The following is a 27,117-nucleotide window of genomic DNA, read 5'->3' as shown; positions in this document are numbered from 1 at the left end:
TGTAAAAAATAAATATTGGCTCAATGCAATGCAACATCAAAAAGACAACCCAATAACATGGGCAAAGGACTGAATAGACATTTCTCCAAAGAAAGTATACCAAATAGCCAGTTAGCACATGAAAAGATGCACAATATCATTAGCCATGAATGAAATGCAAATCAAAACCACAATGAGGGGCAGTGCAACAGTGGCTCATTGGCAGAATTCTCACTTGCCATGCTGGAGACCTGGTTTGATTGCCGGAGTCTGCCCATGCCAAAAAAAAAAAAAAAAAACTGATAATAGACTTTATTTAAACCACAGTGAGATACTACTCCACACCCACTGGAACGGCTGTTATTTCAAAAATGGAAGATAAGTGTTGGTGAGCATGCAGAGATACTAGAACCCTCTGCCTTGTTGGTGAGCCTATATAGTGGTGCAGCTGCTGTGGAAATGTTTGGCAGTTCCTCAGAAAATTAAACACATAATTACCATATGGCCCAGCAATCCCACTTGTACACACATACCCAAAAGAATTAAAAGGAGGGACTCTGGAGAATTATGTGAGTTATTCACATCAGCATTATTCACCATAGCCCAAAGCTGGAAGCAACCCAAAGGCCCGTGGCAGAATGAATGGAAAAACAAGATGTAGTATATACACACAATGGAATATTACTCAGCCATAAAAAGAAAAAGAATACATGCTATAGTATGGATGAACGTGAACATACCAACGTCAAGTGAAATAAGCCAGGCACAAAAGGACAAATTTTGTGTTCCACTTATATCAAATACCTAGAATAAACAGATTCATAGAGACATAAAGTAGAGTGAGGTATCAGGGGCGAGGGGGAGGAGAAAGGGGGAGTTTGAGTTTGGGGTGATGGAAAGTTTCGGAAATGGGTGGTGGTGATGGTAGCCCAACATAGTGAATATAATTAACCATAAAATTGTATACCTGAAAGTGGTTAGAAGGGAAATTTTATATTGTATATGTGTTACCACAATAAAAATTAAAAGAAATGCTGGAATTATAGTGTAAATAAATGTAATCAAATACCTTTTCAATTTATGTACTCAGCTGTACACTAGTCCTATAAATGCAGAAGCCACATTAGGATCTTAAAAAAAGAACTTGAAGATATAAAGTGATACACGTGACATTACCTGTGTAAATAAATGCTAAACACCTGGGATCAGGCCATCAAGACACCGAGGAGACCTTGAAGAACGGGTCCTAATGGGTCCCAGGTAAGATGGGAAGGCAGTCCAAGGAGCAACAGTGCAAAAGGAGACAAATGCATAGAAAGAAATGTGAAGGAACAAATCTTTATAAGGACGCATGTCTAGCTAGGGGTCATTGGGGTGGGGGGTAGAGAAGGGGTATGGGATATTTTGGGTTTTCTCCTTTTGGGGGGAAGGAGTAATGAAAAATACTTTAAAATTAATTGTGACTGCACAACTATGTGGTAATACTGTGAACCACTGATTGTATACTTTGGATGGATCGTATGCCGTTTTGGCAAAAAACTGGTTAAATCCAAAGAGCGCCGGGAGAGCTGTGCCATGTGTGCGTGTGTGAGAGAGCTCGTGGCGCTAGTGTTGCACTAGAGGGTAATGAAAATATCCCGAAACGATAGGGCTCCTCACGCTCCCGCGCATCCAGGGAGACTCCCGAGAAAGGCTACGATGGACGCGGGGGAACGCGAGTCTGCGCACTGGGGGAAGGCCGAGCGGCGCGAGTCTGCGCAGTGGGGGAAGACCGAGTGGCGCGAGTCTGCGCAGTGAGGAAAAGACCGACCGGCGGGAGTCTGCGCAGTGAGGAAGGGGGGTCTGGTTCCGGTTCAGCTCTCCCCGGCGCAGGCGTCCAGCGGAAGAGGGGCTGTCGCAGGGTCTGTTGGAAGAGACACAAGGCTCAGGTCAGGGCCTGGGGTTGGGGATGCGGCGCGGTTGCTGGCCCCGGAGGTCGTGGCGCTACGGTCGGCGTGGAGCCCTGGCCAATGGCTGACTGTAGCCGAACCTGGCGGTTAGGCAGTTTCCACGCTGGCTGGAACCCGGCGGGTCCAGAGGCCGAGCCGTAGGAGGCCGTAGGAAGGGAGAAACCCCCGCACCACCAAGCCCGTGCTCTCAGAGCGCGGTCCCAGACGGCGGCAGACCCCTTGAGTTTTGTTGTGTTTGATGGAAATACATACCGCTATTTTTGATTGTCAGCCGTAGTAACAATTCTGAGGCAGAGAGCTTCCAAAATTTTGTACCTTAGGTCTCACTGGTTTGGACCTGGTTAATGCTGTGTTTGTTCAGATAGCTGTATTGATCATGTGTTTTACAAGGACAACAAACTGCGGGAAAAGGTTAGGCTAAAACATTCAGAACCTAGTTTGACTTGGCATCATTTACAGTGAGAGAATTAAGTGCAGAGAGAGAATCTAGCTGGTTAGATTTTAGTTAGGGGAATTTCCATCCTTCTCACTCGTAGAATATGTGTTAAAACATTTGACACTATTACATCTTTCCTGCTTAAAATTTTTAGTGCAGATTTTCGGAACCAAAATAGAAATCCCCTCCAAAAATCTTAAGAGTTAATTGCTAATGATCTGGTATGTAATTTTACGACGATGAGATCAGTTTAGTTGTTTATGATATAGTAATAGAACAAGAAATACGTTTTATCTCCCCGCAGTGTGTAAAATGCCAAACCCATGTCCTTAGGTTTTAGAAAACTTCATTTGCAATCTATTATTAGAAACTGGATTTAAGAAAACGTGGTAAAATGTAATAGTAAAAGAAAGTGTAAGAAATATTAACGTGCTTATGTTGAGACTCCTGAGAGATCTGGGAACCTCACTTGTATTTTCTTTTCCCAAATATAGCAACTGAAACTCTACCACATAAACCGCTATTAACCCAAAATGTTTGTAGTTGTGCTTGTTCATTAGAACCTTATCCATAGAAGATACTTATGTACTCTGCTTGGAAACATTCCTGAACTTAAAAATTTTGTCTGTTCCAGGGTTGAAGTGAGTTTTTTTGAGCATCTGTTGTTTTCTGAAGTCTTTTTAAAAAATGGCTTCCAAAAGAGCTCTGGTCATCCTGGCTAAAGGAGCAGAGGAGATGGAAACGGTCATTCCTGTGGATATCATGAGACGAGCTGGAGTAAGTCCCCCTCTGGTTTCAAGCCTTCATCTCCTTTTGTAAAGTTTTGTTTTTAGCTTTTTAAAGGTCATTTTGAATGAAACAATATTCACAGTACTTTAGGAAATATTTGAAGTACAGAGCCATTAAAATACCTGCTGATCCACTGCCGATATTTAATGCTCGTTAACCTTTTGCCATCTTTTTTAGACCTGTTTCTTAAGGAACAAATGCTTTAAAGAATTATATGTGACCCCTCCCCCTTCCTTTCCCCAATCCCTTTCCCTTTCTCTGTCCCCAGAGACAACTGCTATCCTCCATTGGTGTATATACATCCTTTGCATGTCTTTAAAGTATCATTAGACTGTAATTATTCTCCATGTCTGTCTGTGTTGTTACATGATAGTGAACACTTGCTTAAAATCCTCGCTGTCTGTCAGGGGCCATTCTAAGCACTTAGATAAGTTTGTTTAAACCTTACCACAACCCTTTGAGTTAGGCATTGACATCCTCATTTTATAGATTGAGGAAACTAAGGCATGGAGACACAAATGACCTGCCTGTAGTTACAGGGTAAAAAGAGCCAGCACTCAAACCCACGCAATCTGGCCCAAGGGTTTATAGCCTTATTTATACCCTTGTTGCTCTCAAAACATAGACACAAAATAGATTCAGTTTAGTCATTTGAAATTGCTGCTTAGTATTGCACTGCGTGAATATGCCACAATTTTTTCTTTCTTCTATTACAGCGTTTCTAATTACAGTATTACAATCCTGTAAAAAATGTTCTTGTACAGGTTTCCTTGGGCATATGTGTCAGAGTTTTCCCAGAACATATCCCTAGAAGTAGAAGTGGTAGACCAAAGGGTAGCCTGTAGTCAGCATTGCTAGATTTTGCCAGTTCCTCTCCAGTATACCAGTAGTGTAGGAAAATTACCATATTCTCAGTACCAGCTCTTGGTATTGTCAGCTTTCAGATTTTTTTGAAAAACAGTATTTCATTGTTTAAACCGCATTTCTTCCTTATGAATGAGGTTTATAGCAGCGGTAACCTTGCAAGGTAGGTTATTAATAAGATGATTGTGTAATTTATTGCTCAAACCATAGTAGAGAAAGTATGCTTTAACCAGACAGGATGCCAGAACAGCAGCTTTAAATTGGGACTGCCCAGGCAAACTGGGACAGACCTAGTTAATAAAAAATTTAGTAAACTTATTAGCTTAAATTCAGCATTGTTTTTGCAGTATTTCCTACTAGGTTATTTTATTTTATTTTTTCTAATTTTAAAATTTTAAAACTTTAAAATGTAAAATATAATATATAGAAAGCAAAGAAAGAAAAAAGCAATAATTTTCAAAGCATACTTTGAAAGTAGTTACAGAACAGATTTTAGAGTTTGTCATGGGCTAACATTCCACCATCACAGATTTTTTCTTCTAGCTGCTCCAAAACACTAGAAGCTAGAAGGAATATTAATATAGTGATTAAACAGTCATACTTGTTTGTTCAATATTATTTTCTCTGTTGTACTTCCTTCTTCTCCTTTGATCCTTCTCCCAGTCTATAGGGATCTTTGGGCAATGCCTGTTCTCAATTTTTCATGTTGAGAAAGGGTGTCAATACTGAAGGATAGAGGGATGTAATTATTGATGATTTTCGAGAGGCTGGTCCCTCTGAGGTTCAGGATTTATCTGACCTAGGAACCCTCCAGGAATTATAGATTCCTGGTGCATGAAACTTTTATAGAGTCTCAGTTTGAGCCCTAGGTGTTTTTAAGAGTCAACAGTGGTGATGTTGGTTGGGGTTTAGCATACCATGGCAAATAGCACTATCTAACTGAAACTGGCATAAAAGTAGCCTCCAGAATAGCTCCTAACTCCATTTGATCTCTCTTGGTCACTGATGCCTAATTTTATTAAACTTCTTTTCCACCTTTTGGTCTGGAATGTGTTGTCTGTCCCATGGTGCAAGGGCCAGACTCATCATCAGGAGTCGTGCCCCAGGTTGTCAGAGAGTTTTTCCCCTCTTAATGTCATGTCCCACAAGGGGGGGACGGTAATGATCTTCCTTGCAAAGCTGAGCCCAGAGAGAGAGAGGTCACCTCTGAGCATCAAAATAGATTTCTTGGAAGCAACTTTTAGGCCTTGTTATAGTTAGTCTTAGCTTTTCCCCTGTAGAAATAAATTTCATAAGGGCAAGCCTCAAAATCCGGGGCTTGGCCTGTATTCTTGGGAGTTCTCAATGGTTGAGAAGGTACCTAGGGTTTCCCAGACTTGAAAGTTTAATAGTTTCATTTTTTTTTCCCTTCAGACTTTGAAGGGACTCTACCAATATTTTTTAGTTATCAGCCCACCATAGTCTGAGATGCATCCTGGCATTACATGAAGCCACACAGAACTACAAGGCCTCGTTCCCAGTTGACTCCAGGAGTCTGGATTATTTAAATGAGCCATCATACAGGCCGATCTAGATTATGTGTTATTTATATTCTAGACATAATAACCTCTCTGTGTTTTGTCTCATACAGCAGGTGAAGGCTAGAGCACATACATTATCTTTTACCCTATATCCTAACTCATCCCAGATCCAACTGGATTGGCTTCGTTTAAAACTATAATTGAGGCCTGATCTCTTTTTTAGATACTTTAACTGCTACTATATATAGCTATGCTAAATATCAAGGCTGCAGCACTGCACCTCTGGGACCTAGGTGTCACAGGGTCACCCAAAATTCCAGGGAAACACTAGCTGATAGATACATGGCTCAGTGTCTCAGAATCTAGAAGTACATTTACAACTTCAAACTAAGTGTGGCAGCTATAGGGGCTTACAATCTAGGCTCTCATTTTCATATAAGTATTTTCTGAAAGAGACAGCATGTTCTTTTGTTTCTGACTTATTTGCACAATACATTGTCCTCAAGGTTTATTTAGTTTGTTTTGGGCCTCTCGATGTCCTTCCTTTTAGTAGTCACTCTGCATTGCATCACATAAATGTATCACAGTTTGCCATTCTGATTCTCAGTCATTGTACCCTTCTGTTCCCGCCATCTATTGGACATCATGAATAATGTCCAAAATAAACAAACCTTATCTTACAGTATCCTTGCCTGGTAGTACAGTCAGCAGCACTCTCAATTTTAGACAGTTTTCATTGGTCCAGAATGACAAAGAACCAGCAAACACAGTGTCACCAACTTTCAAATCAAAACTACCTTTATCACTTGTTCCTGCCTCTCAAGTAGCTGCCCTTGCTGGTGCTGTCTACCAAGTTATTTAAAAACCCAGGGCAGCTGTGAAACTGTCACTCTAAATTTATGTTTCGGCATTCTCAAATATCATGATATTGTATTTCTCTTAGATTAAGGTCACCGTTGCGGGTTTGGCTGGAAAAGATCCAGTACAGTGTAGCCGAGATGTTGTCATTTGCCCTGATGCCAGTCTTGAAGATGCTAAAAAAGAGGTTTGTGCACCATCCTTGAAATTATTCCTTAATATGGTTTCTTTATTAGTCTCCTGAAATGTCTTTTGACCACGTCTAAGGCTATTGTTGAACAGACTTTTTAAAAGTTTTTTTTGTTTGGATGTCTTCCCCACTAAGCAAGTTCTGGGAGGGCAAAGACTTTGCCTCTTTTCCACCCTTTATGCATAGTATATGTGCTCAGTAAATATGAGAATGAATGGATAGGTGGACAGATGGATAAATATGTACGGATATGGATGGATGGATGGATGGATGGATGGATGGATGGACAGACAGATGCATGGATGGATGGTGGGTGGGTGGGAGCATTGTTCTTTCATAATCATTCTTCTGCCTTACATAGGCAGCCTCGTCCCCTGTTAGAATTTTGTTACTTGACTTAATAGAATCAATTACCGTAGTCCTCATTTTTTTCTCGTTCTTTATTCCAGAGCTACTTTTTACTTTTCCTTTTTGCAGTTAGTTGGGGGACTCATTTATGAGCAGCAGCCCGTATTTTGTTAATGGTTAGATTGGGGCAGAGTAAGAGTTCTACTTAAATTGTTTGGCTTTTTCAGTATCTTTCTAATTTTGGTTCTTAACCTTGGAGGGTGACGGACACCTTTGGGAATCTTTCAGGAGCTGCATCCCCTTCCCCAGAAGCTTGCCTGCCCACACGGGCACAGGCAGTTTGGCATCCCCTTCCCTCGGGTCCAGGAGTCATGGGAGTATAGTTGTACCCGCGTGGAGCGGAGGGCATGTGGTGGAAAAGGCAGAGGCAGCTCATGTGTAGCCCTGCCAGGATTCCCCATGCTAAGCCATCCTTTTAATTTTTTTATTTTATTTTATTTTTTTACATGAGCAGGCACTGGGAATCGAACCCGGGTCCTCTGGCATGGCAGGCAAGCATCCTTACCTGCTGAGCCACCAGGACCCACCCTTAGCCATCCTTTTAAAATGCATAGAACAATGTTTATTCCTTTCTAATAAATTCATATATTTCAGTGATAGATTGTAGAGAATTAGAATAGTGATGCTCAAATATAAATTGTTGAAACTTTCTAAATAGTACATTAAAATTGAGAAGTAGAGAATTCCTTCCTTGTAATGCTGTGGTGTCTGGGTATTTTAGAATAATGATTACCTTTTGTGTGATTTATGGCTTGGTTCAGAGTCTAAGAGGAATGAAATGTTCTGTGCTTCACTATATTTTCTTTTCAGTTGAGTTTTGCTTGGTTTTAAAACAACAGTAGGATGTTTAATATCTCAAAGTATTGGTAATTCAGTTTCCATTATGAAATTATGGATGTTTTGGAGTGTGAGATACTAAAATGTTGTGTCATTTTTCTCCCCCAAGTTCCATTTTTCATAAAGTTTAAAAAATATTTTTTCTTTTATTTAAAATTAGTTTTTCTTTCAATTATTTTTCATTACTAAGTATATGCTTTTGAAAAGAATTCATGTTATCTAGACATATACAAAATCAAAATTTTAAGCGTCCCTTTCTCATTTTTCCACCACCCCCTCTGCTCCACCCCCATTACTCCCCATTTGCAGCTGGGGTATCCTTTATGTATGAGTGTTTGCGTATATGTGTGGGGGTGTATATGTAATATTTCTATACATACATACATCTCCACACATGCGGAAACATACATTTAAGAATCAAATCATATTTTGCCAGTAATTCTATAATATGGATTTCCTTTTATGCTACTATTTACAGATACTTTTCTGAATTTTTTTGCTAGCTTCCTTAATTCCATCATATTGAATACACCTTAATTTATGTAACTGTTCTTCTGTTGACAGATGTTTAGATTATTTTCTGTATTTTGCTTGTGTTCCACGTTTAGAAAGTGTTACTGGACTGTCTCTTTAATAGCACGTTTAAAATGAAATGTTTTTGTTTTCTTTTAAAATTTTTTTTTACCTGTTACAGGGACCATATGATGTGGTGGTTCTGCCAGGAGGGAATCTTGGTGCACAGAATTTGTCAGAGGTAAAAATTCTAAAGAAAATATTTCAACATTCATCTGCTTTGTTCTGTTGATTTTTATATTATTCACATATTTCAAGGAGATGTGAATAAAGTAGTGAAATGTATTCTACCCTTAATTTTAAAACATTTCTAATAGCATTTTATGAACAGATTCATTGAATACAGTCCACAAGTACTTATTTTTCCCCCAGCAGAAGAATGCTCTAATTTTGTGTTTTGTGAAGGGTTAAGCATTGGGAGATTAGAAAATGACTCTTTCTTCTGCAATCAAGAGCTTGATTAGAAAGGGCTTCAGAAGAGGTCCCGTCTTCATTTTAAGTCATATGTGAGGAATCTGCTTATAGGAAGAGAAAAAGGGACAGGGCAGCAGGCACTGGGTCAGGGAAGGAAGGCAAAGAAAACTCACAAAGTCGGTTGCATTTGACATTTGGGATCGTTTCCCATTAGAGTTTCTTCTTGACCCCATCATCTGAAAAACACCCCAAATACCACATTTCCCCCTTTCTTTCTGGAGTACAGAATGGCAGGGGTCCAATAAACCCGAGGAAATTGCTTTTTTTCTTCTCATCTTTAAACGTGGAGGGATACTTTCCCTTGTAATAAATTCCTTGGTTGGTTTAAGAATGAAAAAACATGAATTTGATAATTTTTATGTTAATGATTTAGAAATACTGTTGACAAAACAGATGAAAGATCTTGTGGTTTAAACTAAAACCAGATTCTACCAAAGTGGCTCAGTGGTGACTCTGTGGTGATTTGACCTGTTTTTGGTTTTCTGTGTCTAGTCTGGGGCTGTGAAAGAGATACTGCAGGAACAAGAGAAGAGGAACGGTCTCATAGCTGCCATCTGTGCAGGTGTGTGCGGAGCCAGCTGGCATTAAAACGTGTAGTCGGTTTTCTTTAAAAATACACGATAGGTAGCCTTTAATTATAAGATATTCCAAATAATTCTCCCCCTTTATAAAATGTGAACAGCCTCCACAGTGGTGCATTTAGTTTGGGTGGCATGAAGTTGGTGTCACTTCAGAAATTAGTACAATTGTTCTGTTTTCTGCTTCCATGACTTTTGGTCCACGTTCTGTGAAACTTAAGTATTTTTCAAGTTTTGTTGACTTCAGAGGAAAATAAGGCCCACTGGAATTCAGTAAACAGCTCGTTGCAGCAAATCTTTGTGCCAGAAAGCGTTTCTGCCAATACACAGTCAGCAAGAATCTGTCAGACACAAATCTAACAGCCCTTCCCCATGCTCACTCTAAATTCAGAAGCATCACAGGGCTTTCCTTCCTGCCTTCTGGAGTGTTTTCTGATTCTCAGTGTTCTGTGCACGTCTTGGTGTGGCACACTTTTATTTGCCATATCATTTAGGATAACACTATTTGATACTTCATAGATAGCTCCTCATCTTTAAAACTCAGTAATATTTTGTTTTATGATATTATTTAAAATCCACTTTTATTACTTTAATATCAGATGATGTTCTGCCTTCTTGCACTTGCAGTGTAACTTTTGCCAGGGACTTTCTTTCTCTGGATCTTTATTAAATGTTTTCAAAAGAGTGAGTGAATAAACAGTAATGAATAATTTGATAAAATGACATGTTAATATCTGTTCAATAGACTTTTTGTTTGTTTTTATTTATTAAGCATAGCAACATACAAACACAAACATTCTTACCATATGATCATTCCATTTTACATATATAATCCATAACTCACAATATCGTCAAATAGTTGTATATTCATCATCATAATTTCTTAGAACATTTGCATCAATTCAGAAAAAGAAATAAAACAAAAAAAATTCATACATACCATACCCCTTACCCCTCCCTTTCATTGATCACTAGCATTTCAGTCTACTAAGTTTATTTTAACATTTGTCCCCCCTATTATTTGTTTATTTTTAATCCATATGTTTTACTCATCTGTCGATAAGGTACATAAAAGGAGCATCAGACACAAGGTTTTCCCAGTCACACAGTCACATTGCAAAAGCTGTATCATTATGCAATCCTCTTTAAGAAACAGGGCTACTGGAATACAGCTCTATGTTTTCGGGCAGTTCCCTCCAGCCTCTCCATTACACCTTAACTAAAAAGGTACTATCTGTATTATGTGTAAGAATAACCTCCAGGATAACCTGTCAACTCTGTTTGGAATTTCTCAGCCATTGACGCTTTATTGTCTCATTTCACTCTTCCCCCTTTTGGTCAAGAAGATTTTCTCAATTCCTTGATGCTGAGTCCCAGCTCATTCTAGGATTTCCATCCCACATCCCTGGGGGTCATGTCCCATGTAGAAAGGGGGAGGACAGTGAGTTTGCATTGTCGTGTTGGCTGAGAGAGAGAGGCCACATCTGAGCAACAAAAGAAGTTCTCTGGGGTGACTCTTAGGCCTAATTTTAGGTAGGCTTAGCTTATCAATAGACTTTAAAAAGGTGGGGGGCGGGATCCAGGGGCTGTGCATTAAAGCAGAGGTTTTCAAAGATCTTTCAAAGGATCTGTGGGGTCAGAACATAATATGAAACATTATTTGCCTTTTTCATTCCCTTTTCTCAGGAGTGCACCTTGCAGTGTGATGAGGCCATCATTTGGCATGGCATGTGTGCCTGTGTATTCTTGTGTCTTAAAATGTTCTCAGTTTTAATTTCTCACATGGTGTAGCTAGTGACTGATGTAAGTGTCATAAAAACTAAAGGTATCCTGAGACCCCAGAGTTTGAGAACAGCTGCATTAGAGACCAGGAATGTCCAAGAGGCTACTGCCCAGCAGGTCCTGCCCATGGCTGCCAGACCAAAGGAGCCTCTTGACCGTCTTGGGGTCCAGGGTTCATCTCTGCCATCACTCATCCCAAACAGCCTGCACCCCTGTTTGGGCAGAAAGTCATAGCTCCTGTCAGTCGTATAGGACTTCACCTAGTGGTTCCCCAGCCCTCACCCACAGTTTTGTTTTAGGTCCTTTGAGCAAAGGAAGAAAGGAGTTTGGGCTGAGTTTGTTCACTTATGACTGTCCAGGGTAAAATCTCATGTCAGTTTGCTCTTCTGTGTCGCTAAAGTAGCAAAATTGTCAGCCACGTTGGGGTCACTGTTTTGTCTTCTATGTTTGAATGCTATGCTACAGAGCTTAAACGTTGTAAAATAGAGTGACATTCTAACAGTATGTACGTTTTGTTGAATATCCTATTTGGAGGAGTTAAAAAAAAATAGGAAAAAGCCCACTCACGAGTTGAGTAAGTTACAGTAATCTTGGTGTTAGATGTGAGTTATGGAAATGGAACAAAGTAATGATGGGAGAAATTTAGATGTTTTAAATTGACACCTGGAAAATAGAACTGTTCTTAAGGGTTGCACTTAGCAATTGGGAACAGTTTATTGAGTTGAAAGAATAAATAGATTTATCTTAGCTCGTAATCTTTAGGGAGTAGGGACAGAAATTGCAAGGGAGAACAAAGCAAATGAGATTTTCTTTGGTGTGGATTCCTGGAGTTGCTTGAGGGCTGAGTGCGGTGCTCTCCTGCCCGTTGTCAGCGGCCACATGGTGGTGCTGTGTCCTTCTCCGGGCTGCCCTGCCCTTGAGCAGAGGGAGCTCTGCACAGCCGGCCTGCTCACAGCTGCACCTAAGGTGCAGATGCCACAGCACTTTCCTCTTCAGAATTTCAAACAGTAGGAGCATTTAAATATTTCTTTTCTAATTCTCCAAATAGGATTCTTAAGCCCCAGAAAGCAATAATTACGTGCAGAACTTGATGAGTAAATTCCTAAATTCAACTATAACATTAATTTATTACTGTTGCTATAGGCAGCAGCTTTCACCTGAAGGATATCAGCCTAAAAGTTTCAATTTTATTAATCCTCTTCATTGTACACTCATCTGTTGAAGTTTACGTTAAAATTAAGGTAATGTGGTTGTTATTTCTTAAAATCTTAACAAAACAAGAGTTAAAGGTGACTCACAAATCCGTTCAAATAAAAATTGAGTGATGATTATATTTATCCAATTTTTATAGACTTTGAAAATTTGTTACCTAATGTAGGTATCTTTTACATAGTATAAAAGTAAGGTGAAAGGGGTGCAAGGGTAGTTCAGTGGTAGAATTCTTCCCAGCCCATACCCTTCCCCAAAACAAACAAACAAAAATTTAACAAATGGTGCTGCAATAACAGGACACTCACATGGAAAAAGAGTGAAATGTGACCCCCGCCATACAGCATACCAAAAAAAAATGTTTTTTAAAGTAAGGTGGAGAGAGGACATATATTTGAGAGTTTTGATTTAAGAGAGAAAAAAGTCCTGGGTGGAGAGCCGATGTAATTAGGGGATTATTTGTTTGATGTTCTTGTAGGATTTGCATTTGTAACAGCTGTGATCTGAGTGACATGGAGGTATATAACTACTCTTTCCTAGGAGTCAGATTGAAAAGGAAAGTTCAGTAAGAGCATGTCTTCAGAGCAGTCTTCAGGTTTGCTAAAGTTAAGGTGTACCACCTGTCTTCAGCTCTCAACCACGGTACACCAGCCTTTAGAAGGATATGGTACTGTTTTAAAGCATATTTTTTGGATGTGAGATGAGGTCTGAGAAAGTATTTTTTTGTAACTTAGAGGAAAAAAAAAGATAGAATAATGGCGTTTAAAGTTTTAAAATAGTAAGATAAGTCTTAAAAATATAAAAATTTAGGGCGGGCCATGGTGGCTCAGCAGGCAAGGACGCTTCCCTGCCATGCCAGAGGACCCAGGTTCGATTCCTGGTGCCTGCCCATGTAAAAAAAATATATATATATAAAAATTTAAAGCTGACCACTATTGGTAAATACATTTGAATACAAATCTCTAATTATCACCTGCATATTTTCAAAAACTTCATCGTAAGCAGAGTTAAGGATGGAATATCAAAAATGAATGTTTGACATGGTTCTCCTTTTAAGCAGTTTGACTAAATTAAAACCAGTGCCTTAAATCTCAGACTTGTAGGCATCTCAGAGGATTCTCTTTTAGGGCAGGGACGATGCCCTGTTCACTTCCTAGCACCAGCTCTACTTGAATGGATAGGTGGACAAATGATGGCTTACTTTCCCTATTTCAAAAAGATAATTTGTTTGTAAAATAGCAGTAAAGTCGAGAAGTTCAGGGAGTGCAGGTTCCCTTTAACTTGTAATTGAGTCTTTGGTTTTGCTAAGTGTAGTGTGAGAAGTTGTTCCCAGTGCCCTCTTCCTCCTTTGCTTCTCCAGACACTCGCCCAGGTTTGTTATCCATGTAGCCTCCATAGGCATCCAGGACAACCTTTTTCATTAAATGGTTGTTTAACTGTTTTGGCTTTTATCTTTGTACAGCTTTGCCACACGTGTTCAGCAAATGATTTACTTTAAGTGTACTTTACCTCTCATCCAAAGAAATGTTTAATTTCATGATTGTGACTATTTCACGTATGAATCTCCTAGTTCTGAGAACTATTCTTGCTATTGAAATTTTTTTTTCCTGCATGGGCAGGCACCAGGAATCGAACCTGGGTCTCCGGCATGACAGGCAAGAACTCTGCCACTGAGCCACCCTGGCCTGCCTGCTGTTGAAATTTTTAAAACATGAGTTTTTCCTACATCTGCAGTAAGTCTTTCTGTCCATCTTATTTTTAGGTCCTACGGCTCTGTTGGCTCATGAAATAGGTTTTGGGAGCAAAGTTACAACACACCCACTTGCTAAAGACAAAATGATGAATGGAAGTAAGTGTATGCTATAATTTGTGCAAAAATACCTTTTCAAAAAGCTGTAATGTAATATTGTTTTTCCAACCAGTATAATCTAATTTTATATTATATATAAAATTATGTAGATTATATATAGGTTATATATAAAATTATATAGATTATATATCTAATTTTATATTAGATTATACTGGTGCAGGTTCAGTGTGGTGGGCGTCCCGCTGTTTGCAAGTGGTTTCCCAAGCTGGGTGGGGCAATTTGGGGTGCAAGTGTGGGCGTGGTTTGTACCTACCCTGAGAGAGGGATGTGTGTTGTCTTTATACCAAGTTGGATTTCTGATTGTCACGAATTTAAAGTGATTACGAAATGCCAGTTTAACTAGTGTTTTTACTAAATATTTTGTCAGTGACCTAAGGGTAAATTTTCATCTGTGACAGCAATTTCAGAAAGTGCCCTTTTACCCACAGTCCAAAGTAAAATGAGTGTTACTTTTTCCAGTGACACTTCTCTGTTCAGGGAATGCCTGAGTGGCAGGTTTATTTCTTTTATAAATATCAGGTAGACAAATTGTTGTTGATTGATGTTAAAAAAAATTTATATTCATGACCCAAAAGTCAAACAGCACAGAAGAGGGTGACGTGAAAACGAGACATCCCTCTTCTTTCTCCCCTACCTGTTTTCTTTTTCTCGGGTAACTTCTGTTAAAAGGCTCTTATGTAACTCTCCAGAATTTTCTCTGCCTATATTCATTATCTTTTTAAGTTTAATATTTTTCCTCAAACCAGATCATTCAAAATTTACTATTCTGCAGCTTGCTTTTTTCACTTGGCTATTCTTTTATCTTTTCACAGCACACATAGCACAGCTTCTCCATGCTGTTCACTGCCGCCAGCCACTGCAGCATGTGAATCTGTTATATATGTTTAACGTTCCCCTTGAAGGGACACACATCCCCAAATGTCTTTATGAGCATATCTGGAGACATTTTTTATTATGTTATGTGTTCTTACATTTGATTGAAAGCAGTGTTTTTTTGAAAATCTATAATTTTAGTTGTTAGAAAGATATTGTCAGTAAAACTGTGAGAATTCATAAAAAGGCTCAGGCTTCTGGGTACTTTAAGTGTAAGAATTTAATTTACGTTGTGCAAATGGAGAAGTAGAGATTTTAGAATGTTGGGAAAAAATGAGAAAGGCCAGAATGTGGCTTCTTTAGCAGTTAGGATATGTGCAGATGGAAAGGCGAGCGCACAGGTCCGTCCTCTGCAGGGGGTATCGGTTTTCTTTTAATGCCTCAAAAACCTTGAGGCTGGTCAGGAAGAGGACAAGGATGCGATTGTTGACTCCCCTGAATTCAGAGTTTGTGCAGTGTGTTCACATGCGTTATCTGGGTGGAACCGCACCGCCCCGCTACCCAGAAAGGCAGGTGTTACCATCTTCACTTGGTGGTGAGGAAACTGAGGCTCAGAGAGGGGAGTGACTTGTCCGGAGTGGGCCAGAACTCAAGCCAGCCCTCTGTCTCCGGTCTGGTCTTACCTTTCTGCACCGCCCCCCCCCCCCCCCCCCCCGGCAGTGTCACAGTGAGCGTGGCCCCGCGTGCACTTAAGTTACCAGGCACTGAATGGCGTTGAGTCCTACGAGAAAAAATATTTGAAATTTCCACCTCTTGAGAATATTCTGAGAAGTGGCGCTATAGCCGTTTCCTGGTGTCAGTGTGGCCGAGGCCCTTCTTTCTTCCTCCTCACAAGCTCAGTAGATTAGTTTAAATTTTTTCCTCAGAAAACCTGTCCAGTCTGACTGGCAAAATCTTTTTAATTTCTCCATTTTTTACATACATAAGTGATGAGTATAATATTTTATTTCAATTCTCATTTATCCCGTGTTTTAGGATTTGAATGCCTGGGTCGTCACCAGCATGCATGGCAGTGGGCCAATTCCTGAGCTTCTCTGAGCCTCAGTTTCCTCCTCTGTCACATGTGAAAAATGGTGGCACCTGCCTCCTATGGTCATTGATGGGCTCAGCAAATTAATGTTTAACCGCTGAGAATATTGCCTGGCACAGAGTCTGCTATACAAGTTCAAGCTGTTGCTGCTGCCACTTCTGTCCACTGTCCCGTGCTGAGTCCTGGGAATGCAGTGATGAAAAGGCTCCCCTCACCATATCGCTGGCTAACCCAGTAACACCATCATTGTGTGCTGTCGTTTGGTCTGGGTTAGTTCTCACAAAAATCCTGATAGTATCAGACAGCGCCCCTATTTTACAGCAGAGCAGAGTGAGGCTCAGAAAGGCCAGGCTGCTCCTACATGGGATGTGACCCGCTGTTGTGCTCAGATGTCAGCAAACTTCTGCCAGGGCCAGATATTTAGGATCTGTGGGGATGTAAGGTTTCCATAGCAACTACTAACAGGTGTAGCTGGAAACCAACCAGAGACAGTATGTGAACAAATAGGTCTGCCCATGTGCTATAAAACAAACGTGGGCTGGATTTGGCCCTGGACTACAGCTGGCTGGCCCCTGTACCTGTTGCCTTCCCAGTTGCTATTTCTCTGAAGAGATTTCCTGGCTTTGGGGTTTTTGCTTGATGTTAAAAGGAAATTAATGCCTTATGCAGGATTAAATGTGGGGTATAAGGCTTGTAAATTCACCCCAAGTTCACAGATACAGACCAGCTGATTCAGGTCGCGACGTTGCTCCGGCGCACACCGTGCTGTTCGCCTCACCGTCCCCACGAGGGGCAGTTGGTAGACGCGCACCGTATGCTTTTCCTGTTTCACATTTTCAAGAGAACAGTGGAGCCTTTAAACTTCTTCTCCAGTTTACGTTCTAGTTGTAATTAATAGTGTTTTGGCCACAGGATGTTTTCAAACGACCCATTTACAGCTGTGCCTTGCGTTGGCCCAGCCAGGCTGTTCATCTCACGGTGCTGGAAGGCCTCACCCAGCAGGTTTTCTGGTTTAACATTTAAAATTATCATGGCCTGGTTTAACCATCAGTAAATGAGGTTGGAGTGTGAAAACCTTTTTCCCTCAAGTTATAATGGAATGATATAAAATTTTTGATGTTCCTTATTCAGTTATTTCAGTGGATAATTTGTTTTTAATGAGGAGGATAATGTTACTGGACAGAGGCTGTGGATTCTTTTTCCTGACTGCTCAATAACCAATTCCTGAGACGCTGAAGAGAGAAAGAGTTTATTACTAGGTGCGTTGTAGGAGAGCAGATGGCCTAGTGGCCCAAAATCTGTCTCCTCAAAATGCAGTAATTTGGGTAGTTTTATTAGAGAAAAGATGAGCAGGGTTTAGGATAATGAGCACAGTGACCCCAGATGATGTAATGAGAGGTATCTGATTATTGAGCATGCGCAGACTGATTACATGCTGAGTCACAGAATGTAAGAAAGAAAATGGTGGGATGAAGTCTAGGTGACTTGTAGGATAAGGTCTAAGCTACTGAGCATGTCAGGTGGGTCTCAGTTATCAAGATAACTTTGGATTTGGGGTGGGTCAGTTCTGGGCAGACCCAAGACCCTTCATAAATAAACATTAGGGTCTGTCTTTAGTAATTATCAGACTCTGAAGTTGAAAAACTGGATAATTGGGTACAAATGAAGGTTAGTCACTATGTTTTTACAATCACAGGGCCAGAAGATAAGGGCTATACAGCCGTTATCAGAGATCAAGGCAGCTGGATTACAATTTAGAGATTTTAGGAGTTTCCGTCTGTCTACTCCAATATATCAGAAAGCAGAAAGGAATATCTGTGTAGTGATTCAGTAATCAAAATCATCCCTTACTTAAATAAGTCATTTTGGGTACTTTTTATTCCACTTTGGAAGAACATCAACATCAATATGCTGTTTCTAAAGTTCAATAATACAGCAGAGGTTTATTTGCTTCTACTTTAAGAGAGGTTATTAGGTGAATTTTTTAATATATTTTCACTTAGTGAACTTGTACTTAGTGCCTGGCTCCTGGAGTAGGAAGAGAAAAAGGCCCTGTGATAGAGATAGAGAGTAATGAGAGGGACCTGACTTAAGAGGAAGGTCCGAGATACCCTGAGGAGCTAACGTTGGTGCTCAGAAGGCCAGAGCTGGGAAGAGGGATCAGCCAGTCAGCTTTTCCGAGACCTGAAAACTTGGTGTATTCCAGTATGTGATGATCTGTGAGGTTGGAGTCCAGAAGTGGGAGGAGAGTGATGGAGACAGATTAGGGAAGGAGGAAGGGGCCAGGCATGTGGGGCTCTGCAGCAAGGTGAGGAGCTCAGAATTCCTCTGCGTGCGTTGGGAGGTGTCTGATAACTGCCTGGCATGGAGGGTGAGACTAGGCGAGAGAGTCTCAGCTTTGAGGCCTGAGACTTGTCAGGAGGGAGTGTTACTACTTGTTCTTAAATTTGCAAAAAAGTTTCTGGTTGGGGGATGAGAAATCAAATACAGTTTCTATCTCCACACATCTCCCCCACCTCCCTCCCCTTCCAGATGTGTAGTATTCTGTCTGTCTGTCATCTGTCTCTCTACCTGCCATCTGTTTATCTGGTTGGCTATCTGTCTGCGTATCTGTATTTAGTTTGAGGCAGGAGAGTGCGTGCATGCTTGCTAGTCTGCTAACTTGGGTTGTTTCTGCCTTCAGCTTTGTTGTGCTTCCATCCCTCCTGCCCCTAGAAGTTTACAGAATCAACCCCTGAACATCTGTTGTATGGTAGGAATGTTAATTATCAGCATTCCCCCTAACATCTCCCTCAGTGCTCACTCTAAGGGCCTCTGCATCTGCATTTAATTTAACATGTATTTATTTGTTTCATTTCAACAATGAGTTTCTTGCTGAACAGTTTCTTTAATATCTTCATGCAGTGCTTTGAAGAACTTGGAGTACATTTATATATGAGAACAATAATATGCCCTAACAGTGAATTAAATTGCTAAGTGATATTCATTGTTGTCCAGCCTAGCTCATTGGGATAAAACCCTTTTTTATTTTTGCTTTGAAGATCACTACAGCTACTCCGAGAACCGTGTGGAGAAGGATGGCCTTATTCTCACCAGCCGCGGTCCTGGAACCAGCTTTGAGTTTGCTCTTGCTATTGTCGAGGCTCTGAGTGGCAAGGAGGTGGCCGAGCAGGTGAAGGCACCACTCGTTCTTAGAGATTAGTGCAGAAGTAAATAATAGTACGTTAGAGAAAGAGGCTGTATGTAATCTGTTCTCACTCGGTTAGATGTCAACAAAAATGGTTGGTTCATGTGTGGAGATGAGTCCATTACTGTCTTTGTGAAGGAACAGCTAGACAGAGATGTCTCAGCCTACACGTTTTGTGTCCATACATTTCTGAATTTCGTATGCAGAATAAACAAGTTATTTAGCAAGCTGATTGTTGTTTCTTTTGTGAAATCAAATTCATTATCAGCTTCATTTGCAGCTCTTAATCTGCTAGAGATACTGAAATAAGAGAACAGTGAAAGTGTTTTGCATGGCAAGTAAGAAAAGCCTGAAAGCAAAGATTTGAGGCTTGTGATTTTTCACCTATTCATTAACTATATTTTAATGTACTTATTAAAAGAATATATTAAAGAATATCAATGAAGTTAGCTGTATGGCATATTTTTATAAACCGGTTTCTCTTTTTCCGTGGTGTAAAGAATCCTCGGGTACAACTGAAAATGTTTGGAGAAGGGCCCACCCGATGTCTGTTTTCTCTTCCTCAGGTAATAGCCCCCAGAGATCCTTGTCACATTTGTAGTGTGTTTGGGTGACACATGCTCCCGGGATGGGGATGTGACCCAGGCCCAGGCAACTGGGCACCCATTTTACCCGTGAACACATGACCCAGATGAGACCAGTTAGCCAGTTTGGTTCTGGGACCTGTCGAAGCTTCTGGTATTTTCTCTCTGCTGGGGAGGGGGAGAGGGTACACTGTAAGCCTGGAGCCACTGGCCACCACCCTGCCACCGTGAGAGAGCCTGCAGGAGAAGGGCTCCAGCACAGCAGGCTGAGATGGAGAGCTGAGGGCACTGCTTCACCAGGAGACCCGGCTGCCCCGGAGCTGTTGCTGCAAGCCCAGGCAGGTGCTGGAGGCCTGGACTGGGATGGCTGTGGTGGGTGCCAAAGCACTGGGGGTGGGTGTGAGAGAGAGAGAGGTGTCGGGATAATTCCCACATGAACAGATAGTCCCTGTGCTGACTGGAGAAGAAGCTGGGAGCAGAAGCAAATTTCGAGTTCAAATGAACAAATTGGAGACATCTGTGGTCATAGCATAAAGATATATACGTATATTTTTTATTCGGGAAACGAACCCTGAAGACATGTTGCTATTGAAAGATAGCCGATCTGAAAACTATTTAACAGTGACATCTGTAAGTCCTCCCGAGTTACTGAGGTGTTCTGCCAGCAGCCCCTACTTCTGAATAAGTTCTCTGGAATTTTTAGAGGCTGTCTACTGGGAGGGAAAGAATGAGATTAGTCCTTTGAATTTTTGTGCCTTTAGGGCTGCCAAATTGATGGATCATCTTGGAATTCTAGAGCATTTCTAGAGAATTGGAGTGAGTCATGAGTTGTCGCCCCCACCCCCAACCCCCTACTTTATCTAAACCTTGGACCTTTTCTAGCCAGATCAAGAATTCCTAGCTTTAGGCATGTCCACGACATTTAAAAAGCCTCCACCCTTTCAGTCTTCCTGCTGCTTTCCTACGCTAAATAAACCCTGCTCTCTTTCATTTAGGAAGCAAGGGATGGGGGCTGGGGGGAAGAATTGGGGCCTGAAGCGGGAGTGGGGCTGTCTACACTAGCAAAGTGACCTGGACTGTAGTCCAGCTTCATTTTCCAATTTGATTGTGTCTCCCTCTAAGCCTGGGTCCCTGAATGTGCAAATTCAAGGGGACTTTTGAGATCACTTTGTTCACTACTTGCATTTTTAAACATGTATTGTGGTAATACACATATGCAAGATGATATTTCTCATTTTAACCGCTTTCAAGTATACATTTCAGTGGCATTAATCACTAGCACCTACCATCGCCACCATTCATTACCAAACCTTTCCCGTCACCCCAAACTGAAACCCTGCACCCACTAAACAGTACCTCTGTGTTCCCCTCTCATTGGCTGCTGGTAACCTTTGCTCTGCTTTCTGTTTATGAAGTTACCAATTCAAGTCTTTTATTTATCTATTATATTTCATATAATTGAAATCATACAGTATCCTTTGTGTCCGGCTTATTTTACTCAATATGATGTCTTCAGGGTTCTTCCACAGTGCAGCATGTGTCAGGCCTTCACCCCATCTAATGGCTGAGTGATACCCCACTGTTTGGGTGGACCACACTGTGTTTATCCGTCTGTTGATGGACACTTGGGTTGGTTCCACTTCTTGGTATATAAAATGTATATGTTATATGAGTGTATTTACTCACACAGACTTGGTAAATATAATAATGCCTGCAGCTGTAATAATGCTATGAACGTTGGAGCACAAGTATCCGTTCGAGCCCCTGCTTTCAGTGCTTTTGATGTATGCCTGGGAGTGGAATTGCCAGGCCATATGGTAATTATCTGCTTACCTATCTGTGGAGCCACTGTTCTAGTTTGCTGCTGGAATGCAATATACCAGAAACGGAATGGCTTTTGAAAAGGGGAATTTGCTAAATTGCTAGTTTACAGTTCTAAGGCCAAGAAAATGTCCCAATTAAAACAAGTCCATAGAAATGTCCAATCAAAGGCATCCAGGGAAAGATACCTTGGTTCAAGAAGGCCAGTGAAGTTCAGGGCCTTCTTGTCTCAAGTCTCAAGTGGAAGGGCACATTGCGAACACCGAGTTTCTCTCTCATCTGGAAAGGCACATAATGAACACGGTCAGGTTCCTCACTCATCTGTAAGGGCACGTGGTGAACACGGCGTCACCTGCTAGCTTCTTCTGGTTTCCTGTTTGATGAAGCTCCGCGGGAGGCGTTTTCCTTCTTCATCTCCAAAGGTCACTGGCTGGTAAACTCTGCTTCTTGTGGCTTATGTTGTTCTCTGCTCTCTCAGAAATCTTTAGCTTTCTCCAAAATGTTTCCTCTTTTATAGGACTTCAGAAACTAATCAAGACCCACCCAAATGGATGGAGACACACCTCTACCTAATCCAGTTTAACAACCACTCTGATTAAATCACATCTCTAGGGAGCTAATCTAATTACAGTTTTAAACATGCAATACTGAATAGGGATTAGAAGAAACGTCTGCCTTTACAAAATGGGATTAGAATTAAAACATGGCTCTTCTAGGGTACATACATCATTTCAAACCAGTACAGCCATCGAACTCTTCCTGGGCAGTGGCACCACTTTCCATGTCCACCAACAGTGCACAAGGGTTCCTGCTTTTCACGTCCTTGCCAGCCCTTGTCATCTTCCACTTATTAGTGACAGCCACCTAGGGAGCACTGCTCCCACCTCCGAGTCAAGAACTGCTGCGTTACCCAAAAGGGATGGTTCAGTCCTTGCTTTTTCACTTTACTGTAGAGAGCCTTATATCAGCACGTGGAGACTTCTGTGCCAGCCGCCTCATTCATTGTTCAACTCAACCCTCCCAGCGACCATATAAAGCCTTCATTGTCCTCCATTGTAAAAATAAGAGAAAAATCTCGTCTCTTTAGAGGTCAAAGAGTTGTCCTGTGCCATAGGAATGTCTGTCACCAGGACAGGGGGAAATAACATTTCTTAAACTGGAAAAGTTACTGCACAATTTCAACGATGGTCAGAGGTATCATGTTGTCTGCTTATTATATTCTAGGGTGTTGGTTCCCTAAGTGAGGAGAATATTAAATTCTCCTGTGGAGGGCGGGCCACGGTGGCTCAGCAGGCAAGAATGCTTGCCTGCCATGCCCGAGGACCCGGGTTCGATTCCTGCTTCCTGCCCATGTAGTAAAAAAAAAAAAAATTCTCCTGTGGAATCACCTGTTGGCTTTTCAGAAGATGCCCTCCCTTTGCTTTTAGCAAGGGGAGGCCCTGCAGGGCTCTGTGCCTGCTGGGGCGAGGGCTGACCTGCAGACACATCTGCTCATTTTCCCAGCCACGGCATCTCCCCTCCATCTCCCTTCACTCGTGTGAGATCAGAGGTGGGCAGGAAGGGGCTCTTGGAATCCAGAGGGCATGTGGGATGGACACAGTCCCTTGCTCCCTTCGTGGAGCGCTTTCGGAGTTGGCCCTTCTCCTGGGCCCCAGCTCGAGCCCCAAGGCCGCCAGTTAGGGGGCTGCAGAGGGGAGTAGTAGAAGGGGCTCTTGTGGGGCTGCCCAGGCGACCTGGCCCCGGGAGGAATATTGAGCACTCTGAGTGCTGCCTCAGAGGAAGAATGCACATGATCACTCATCACCAGCACCATTAGTTTCCCAAACAAGTCCCAGGCCAGCTCTGATTGACTGTCAGGTCAGCTGGGCTCTCCCTGCGGGGCTGGGGCTGCCCGGCCTCAAGACTGCCTCCTGGAGCTGCTTTCTTTATCTTTTTAAATTCTACATGTGAGCAAATTCTCAGGTGTCCTTACTTTCCTTTTTTTCCAATTATTTTTTTAATTCAGCTTGCTCCTGGAGATTTTTTACTTGGCTTAAAATAACATTATTGTCTTTGACAAAAGAAAGAAAGAAAAGCCAAAACTGTGGGTCATGGACGGCTGATCTCCATCACCGACCTGGGCTGGTGATGATGAAATGGGGCGGTGTTGGGTGGGGGTGGGCTGGAGAAGGGCACCCAGGATGGACAGCTTCCATGTCGCTGCTTGAGCAGTTTCTGTACATCTGGCAATGGCAGGTATGCCATTAAAACCGGGCTTGACTCAGGTGTTTCTTTCAAAGGGAGAGCAACGTTTCACCAAGTTTACCGAAGAGGATGTTTGTGCTGTAAGCCGTGGAGGAAGGTGGCTGGCAGATCCTGTCCTCGTGGGCCCCAGTGGGTGTGGGGTCAGTTTCACAAAATGCACAATCTGTTCCGTTCACGCTCTGAGAGCCTGGCCCTGTGGACCTAGGGCGCCCAGCGGGGAACCTTGTGGATAGCTTGTCACTGCCAGGACAGGTGAAGGGATGCTGATAAATAAGCCGTCACACACATTTTCATGTCTGATCTTGGCAGCCTCAGACTCAAAGCAGCAAATCACTGCTGGAATGAAAGGTACGAAGTTCACAAGCAATCATGACATCACCGTCTTTCCTAACACGTGGTTTATACCTCTGCATCCCTTATCCAAGAGGGACAGCCACTCAGCAAGTTTCCAACAGAGGACGTTGTTTCCGGATGTGGGGTGATTCTATGTGATTAGTCCACGAGGCATCTAGCTCATGCCGCGTGGGTCTTAAACACTTTTAAAAAAGTTAATTGTACAGTGGATACGTCAGTGTCTGCTTGTTGGAAACGATTACAATGAAACATGGATACATACAGGAAGGCCCCCATTCATACTCTTCTCTCCCCAGTCCCACGTCCCTTCCCAAAGTTTCCATTGGCAGGAGGTGGGGGTCTTTTCCAGTCTTTTTCCTATGAACATCATTTGAGTAATCATACACAGCCAACCCCACACAAATCATATATATGATGCATATGCATAGGGAGGTACATTATAGTTTTAAAATTATTTTAAAACAGATAAACAGATCTTAGTGTATGTATGTATGTATTGTAAAGCTTAATGTGCTTTAGAGATCTGCTCCTGTTGGGTTGAAATCATTTATCTGATGGCTGAACAGAATTCTACAGCATAACTATCTTGTAACTCATTTAACCATTCCTCTGTTAGTTTTTAGTTTTTTTAACAGTTAGTCAATATTTAGAAAAATGTTTCAGGAGACAAAATTTGTGCATGCATCTTTTGTGCAAGTGCATTTTTAGGGGGTTTCTTGGATCATAGAGCAGACACACTAATCTTGAAAGACATTTGGCCAAGAGACCCACTAATTTGCCTGTTACCCATTACCCTCGACAATACTGATTATTATCAATTAAAAAAATTTCTCTTTCAAAATATATATCTTGAAATAGCTTATCTACAAAGATTGTATGAAAACGTGATGTTATAATTTAAAGAACAGTACTAAGATGAATGCCCGTTTACCCACAGCCCAGGAGAAGGAAAGAAAATTTCCCAGCACTTGGTTGTATGGCTGTTCCCCAAGATACCCCCCTCCTGGTGCCCAAAGGTAACCATTCTCATGGATTTTGTCTTAGGCGCTGAAAAGAATGCTCACACCCAACAGAATAATGCCAAGCATTGGTGAGGTGTGGAAGATTTCTGGGGGGAATATAAATTGCTACAATCATTTTGAAACAGTGTTTAGCCACATCTGCAAACACTAAATATAAGCTAAACATTCCCAACAGGAATATGTACATATAATCACCTAAAGTCACAGACAAGAAGGTGTCTCGTACACGGCATCACTTGTATGAGCCGTGAAAAAGCAGCAGTCGTGCGTCCAGCAGCAGAATAGCTCAATATCCTTATTCATATAATGCATTGAGAATGAAAAAAATCTTTCTACGCACACAAAGCTCACAAACATAATATTGAGTGAAAGAAACCAGACTCCGTTCATATAAAGTTTAAAACAGGCACAATTCCTCTCTGGTGTCAATAGTCAGGATGCTGGTTACTTTAGCACAGATTGTTACGGGCGGGGAGAGCACGCGGCAGGCATCATGTTCAATTTCCTGGTCACATCTCGGTTGTAGTGTGTTCACACTATCGTGTGTGCATTGACCCATGTACTTTTTTTTTTCAATCCTTGCCTTCCTCTTTTTTTTTTTCTAATTTATTTTGTATTCTCAAACCAAAACAACATACAAACATGAACATTCTTAACATACCAACATTCCATGTATGGTGTACAATCCATGGCTCACAATATCTATGTGATATATCACATAGTTGTATATTCATCACCATGATCATTTTTCAGAACATTTGCATCACTCTAGAAAGAGAAATAAAAGGAAAAAACTCACACATACCATACCCCTTACCCCCCCTTACACTGACCACTAGTATTTCCATCTACTCAATAGATTTTAACCTTTGTTCCCCTATTTTTTTTTCTATACCCTTTTCTATATACTCCCTTTCATTGTTCACTAGTATTTCAATCTACTGCATTTATTATTTTATTTATTTATTTATTTTTGGGTGCAGGGTCCGGGAATTGAACCCGGGTCTCCCACATGGAAGGCGGGCATTCTAACCACTGAACTACCCGAGCACCCTACTCCATTTATTTTAACATTTGTTCCTCCTATTATTTATTTATTTAAATCCATATTTTTTACTCATCTGTCAATATCATAGGTTAAAGGAGCATCAGACACAAGGTTTTCACAATCACATAGTCACACTGCGAAAGCTATATCATTATACATTCATCTTCAAGAAACATGAGCCATGCAATTTTTTTTTTTTTCCCCTGCATGGGCAGGCACCAGGGATTGAACCCGGGTCTCCGGCATGACAGGCGAGAACTCTGCCACTGAGCCACCATGGCCTGCCCATGAGCCATGCATTTTTGATTTTCATGCTATTCTGTATGTATGTTATAGTTTAATAAAAAGTTCACTTGAAAAAAAGAATGTGTATTCTTTAATTGTTGGTTGCAACGTTTGTATATTCATTAAATCAAGCTTGTTAATTGTGCTTGTCAAATATTCTCCAGCCTTATTAATTTCTTAGATGCGTGACCTATCAATTACTAAGAGAAGTATGTTAAGCTTTCCCATTATAATGGTGGATTTGCCAATTTCTTCTCATAGATTTGTAAATATTTGCTTTCTGAATTTTGAGGCTGCATTGCTAGATGTATGCAAGTTTTGAATCATTATCTCTTCCTAGCAAATTGAATTTT

The 27,117-nt window shown here is 41.3% G+C and overlaps 1 protein-coding gene across 1 annotated transcript; it reads left to right on the top strand.

Annotated features, from left to right (window-relative positions):
* The first annotated feature begins 1,767 nt into the window (after positions 1 to 1,767).
* On the top strand, positions 1,768 to 19,855 carry PARK7 (Parkinsonism associated deglycase). Its single transcript, XM_077151410.1, has 7 exons — positions 1,768 to 1,907; positions 2,999 to 3,141; positions 6,481 to 6,582; positions 8,525 to 8,584; positions 9,370 to 9,439; positions 14,209 to 14,295; positions 19,261 to 19,855. Exons 2-7 carry the CDS (start codon positions 3,052 to 3,054, stop codon positions 19,419 to 19,421), a joined length of 570 nt encoding a protein of 189 aa, XP_077007525.1. The 5' UTR covers positions 1,768 to 1,907; positions 2,999 to 3,051; the 3' UTR covers positions 19,422 to 19,855.
* Positions 19,856 to 27,117: the final 7,262 nt, after the last annotated feature.

This window comes from Tamandua tetradactyla, chromosome 2 (assembly GCF_023851605.1).
Source record: "Tamandua tetradactyla isolate mTamTet1 chromosome 2, mTamTet1.pri, whole genome shotgun sequence".
In the NCBI taxonomy this organism is placed as follows: Eukaryota; Metazoa; Chordata; class Mammalia; order Pilosa; family Myrmecophagidae; genus Tamandua; species Tamandua tetradactyla.
Note: the sequence above shows the minus strand (reverse complement) of the source record. Positions and strands in the feature narration are given on the sequence as shown.

Excerpts from the sequence above, each read along its gene's own strand:
- PARK7 (XM_077151410.1), top strand. The coding sequence starts at position 3,052 with ATGGCTTCCAAAAGAGCTCTGGTCATCCTGGCTAAAGGAGCAGAGGAG. Across the intron at positions 3,142-6,480 it reads ATATCATGAGACGAGCTGGA|ATTAAGGTCACCGTTGCGGG; the intron begins GTAAGTCCCCCT and ends TATTTCTCTTAG. Across the intron at positions 9,440-14,208 it reads CATAGCTGCCATCTGTGCAG|GTCCTACGGCTCTGTTGGCT; the intron begins GTGTGTGCGGAG and ends TCTTATTTTTAG.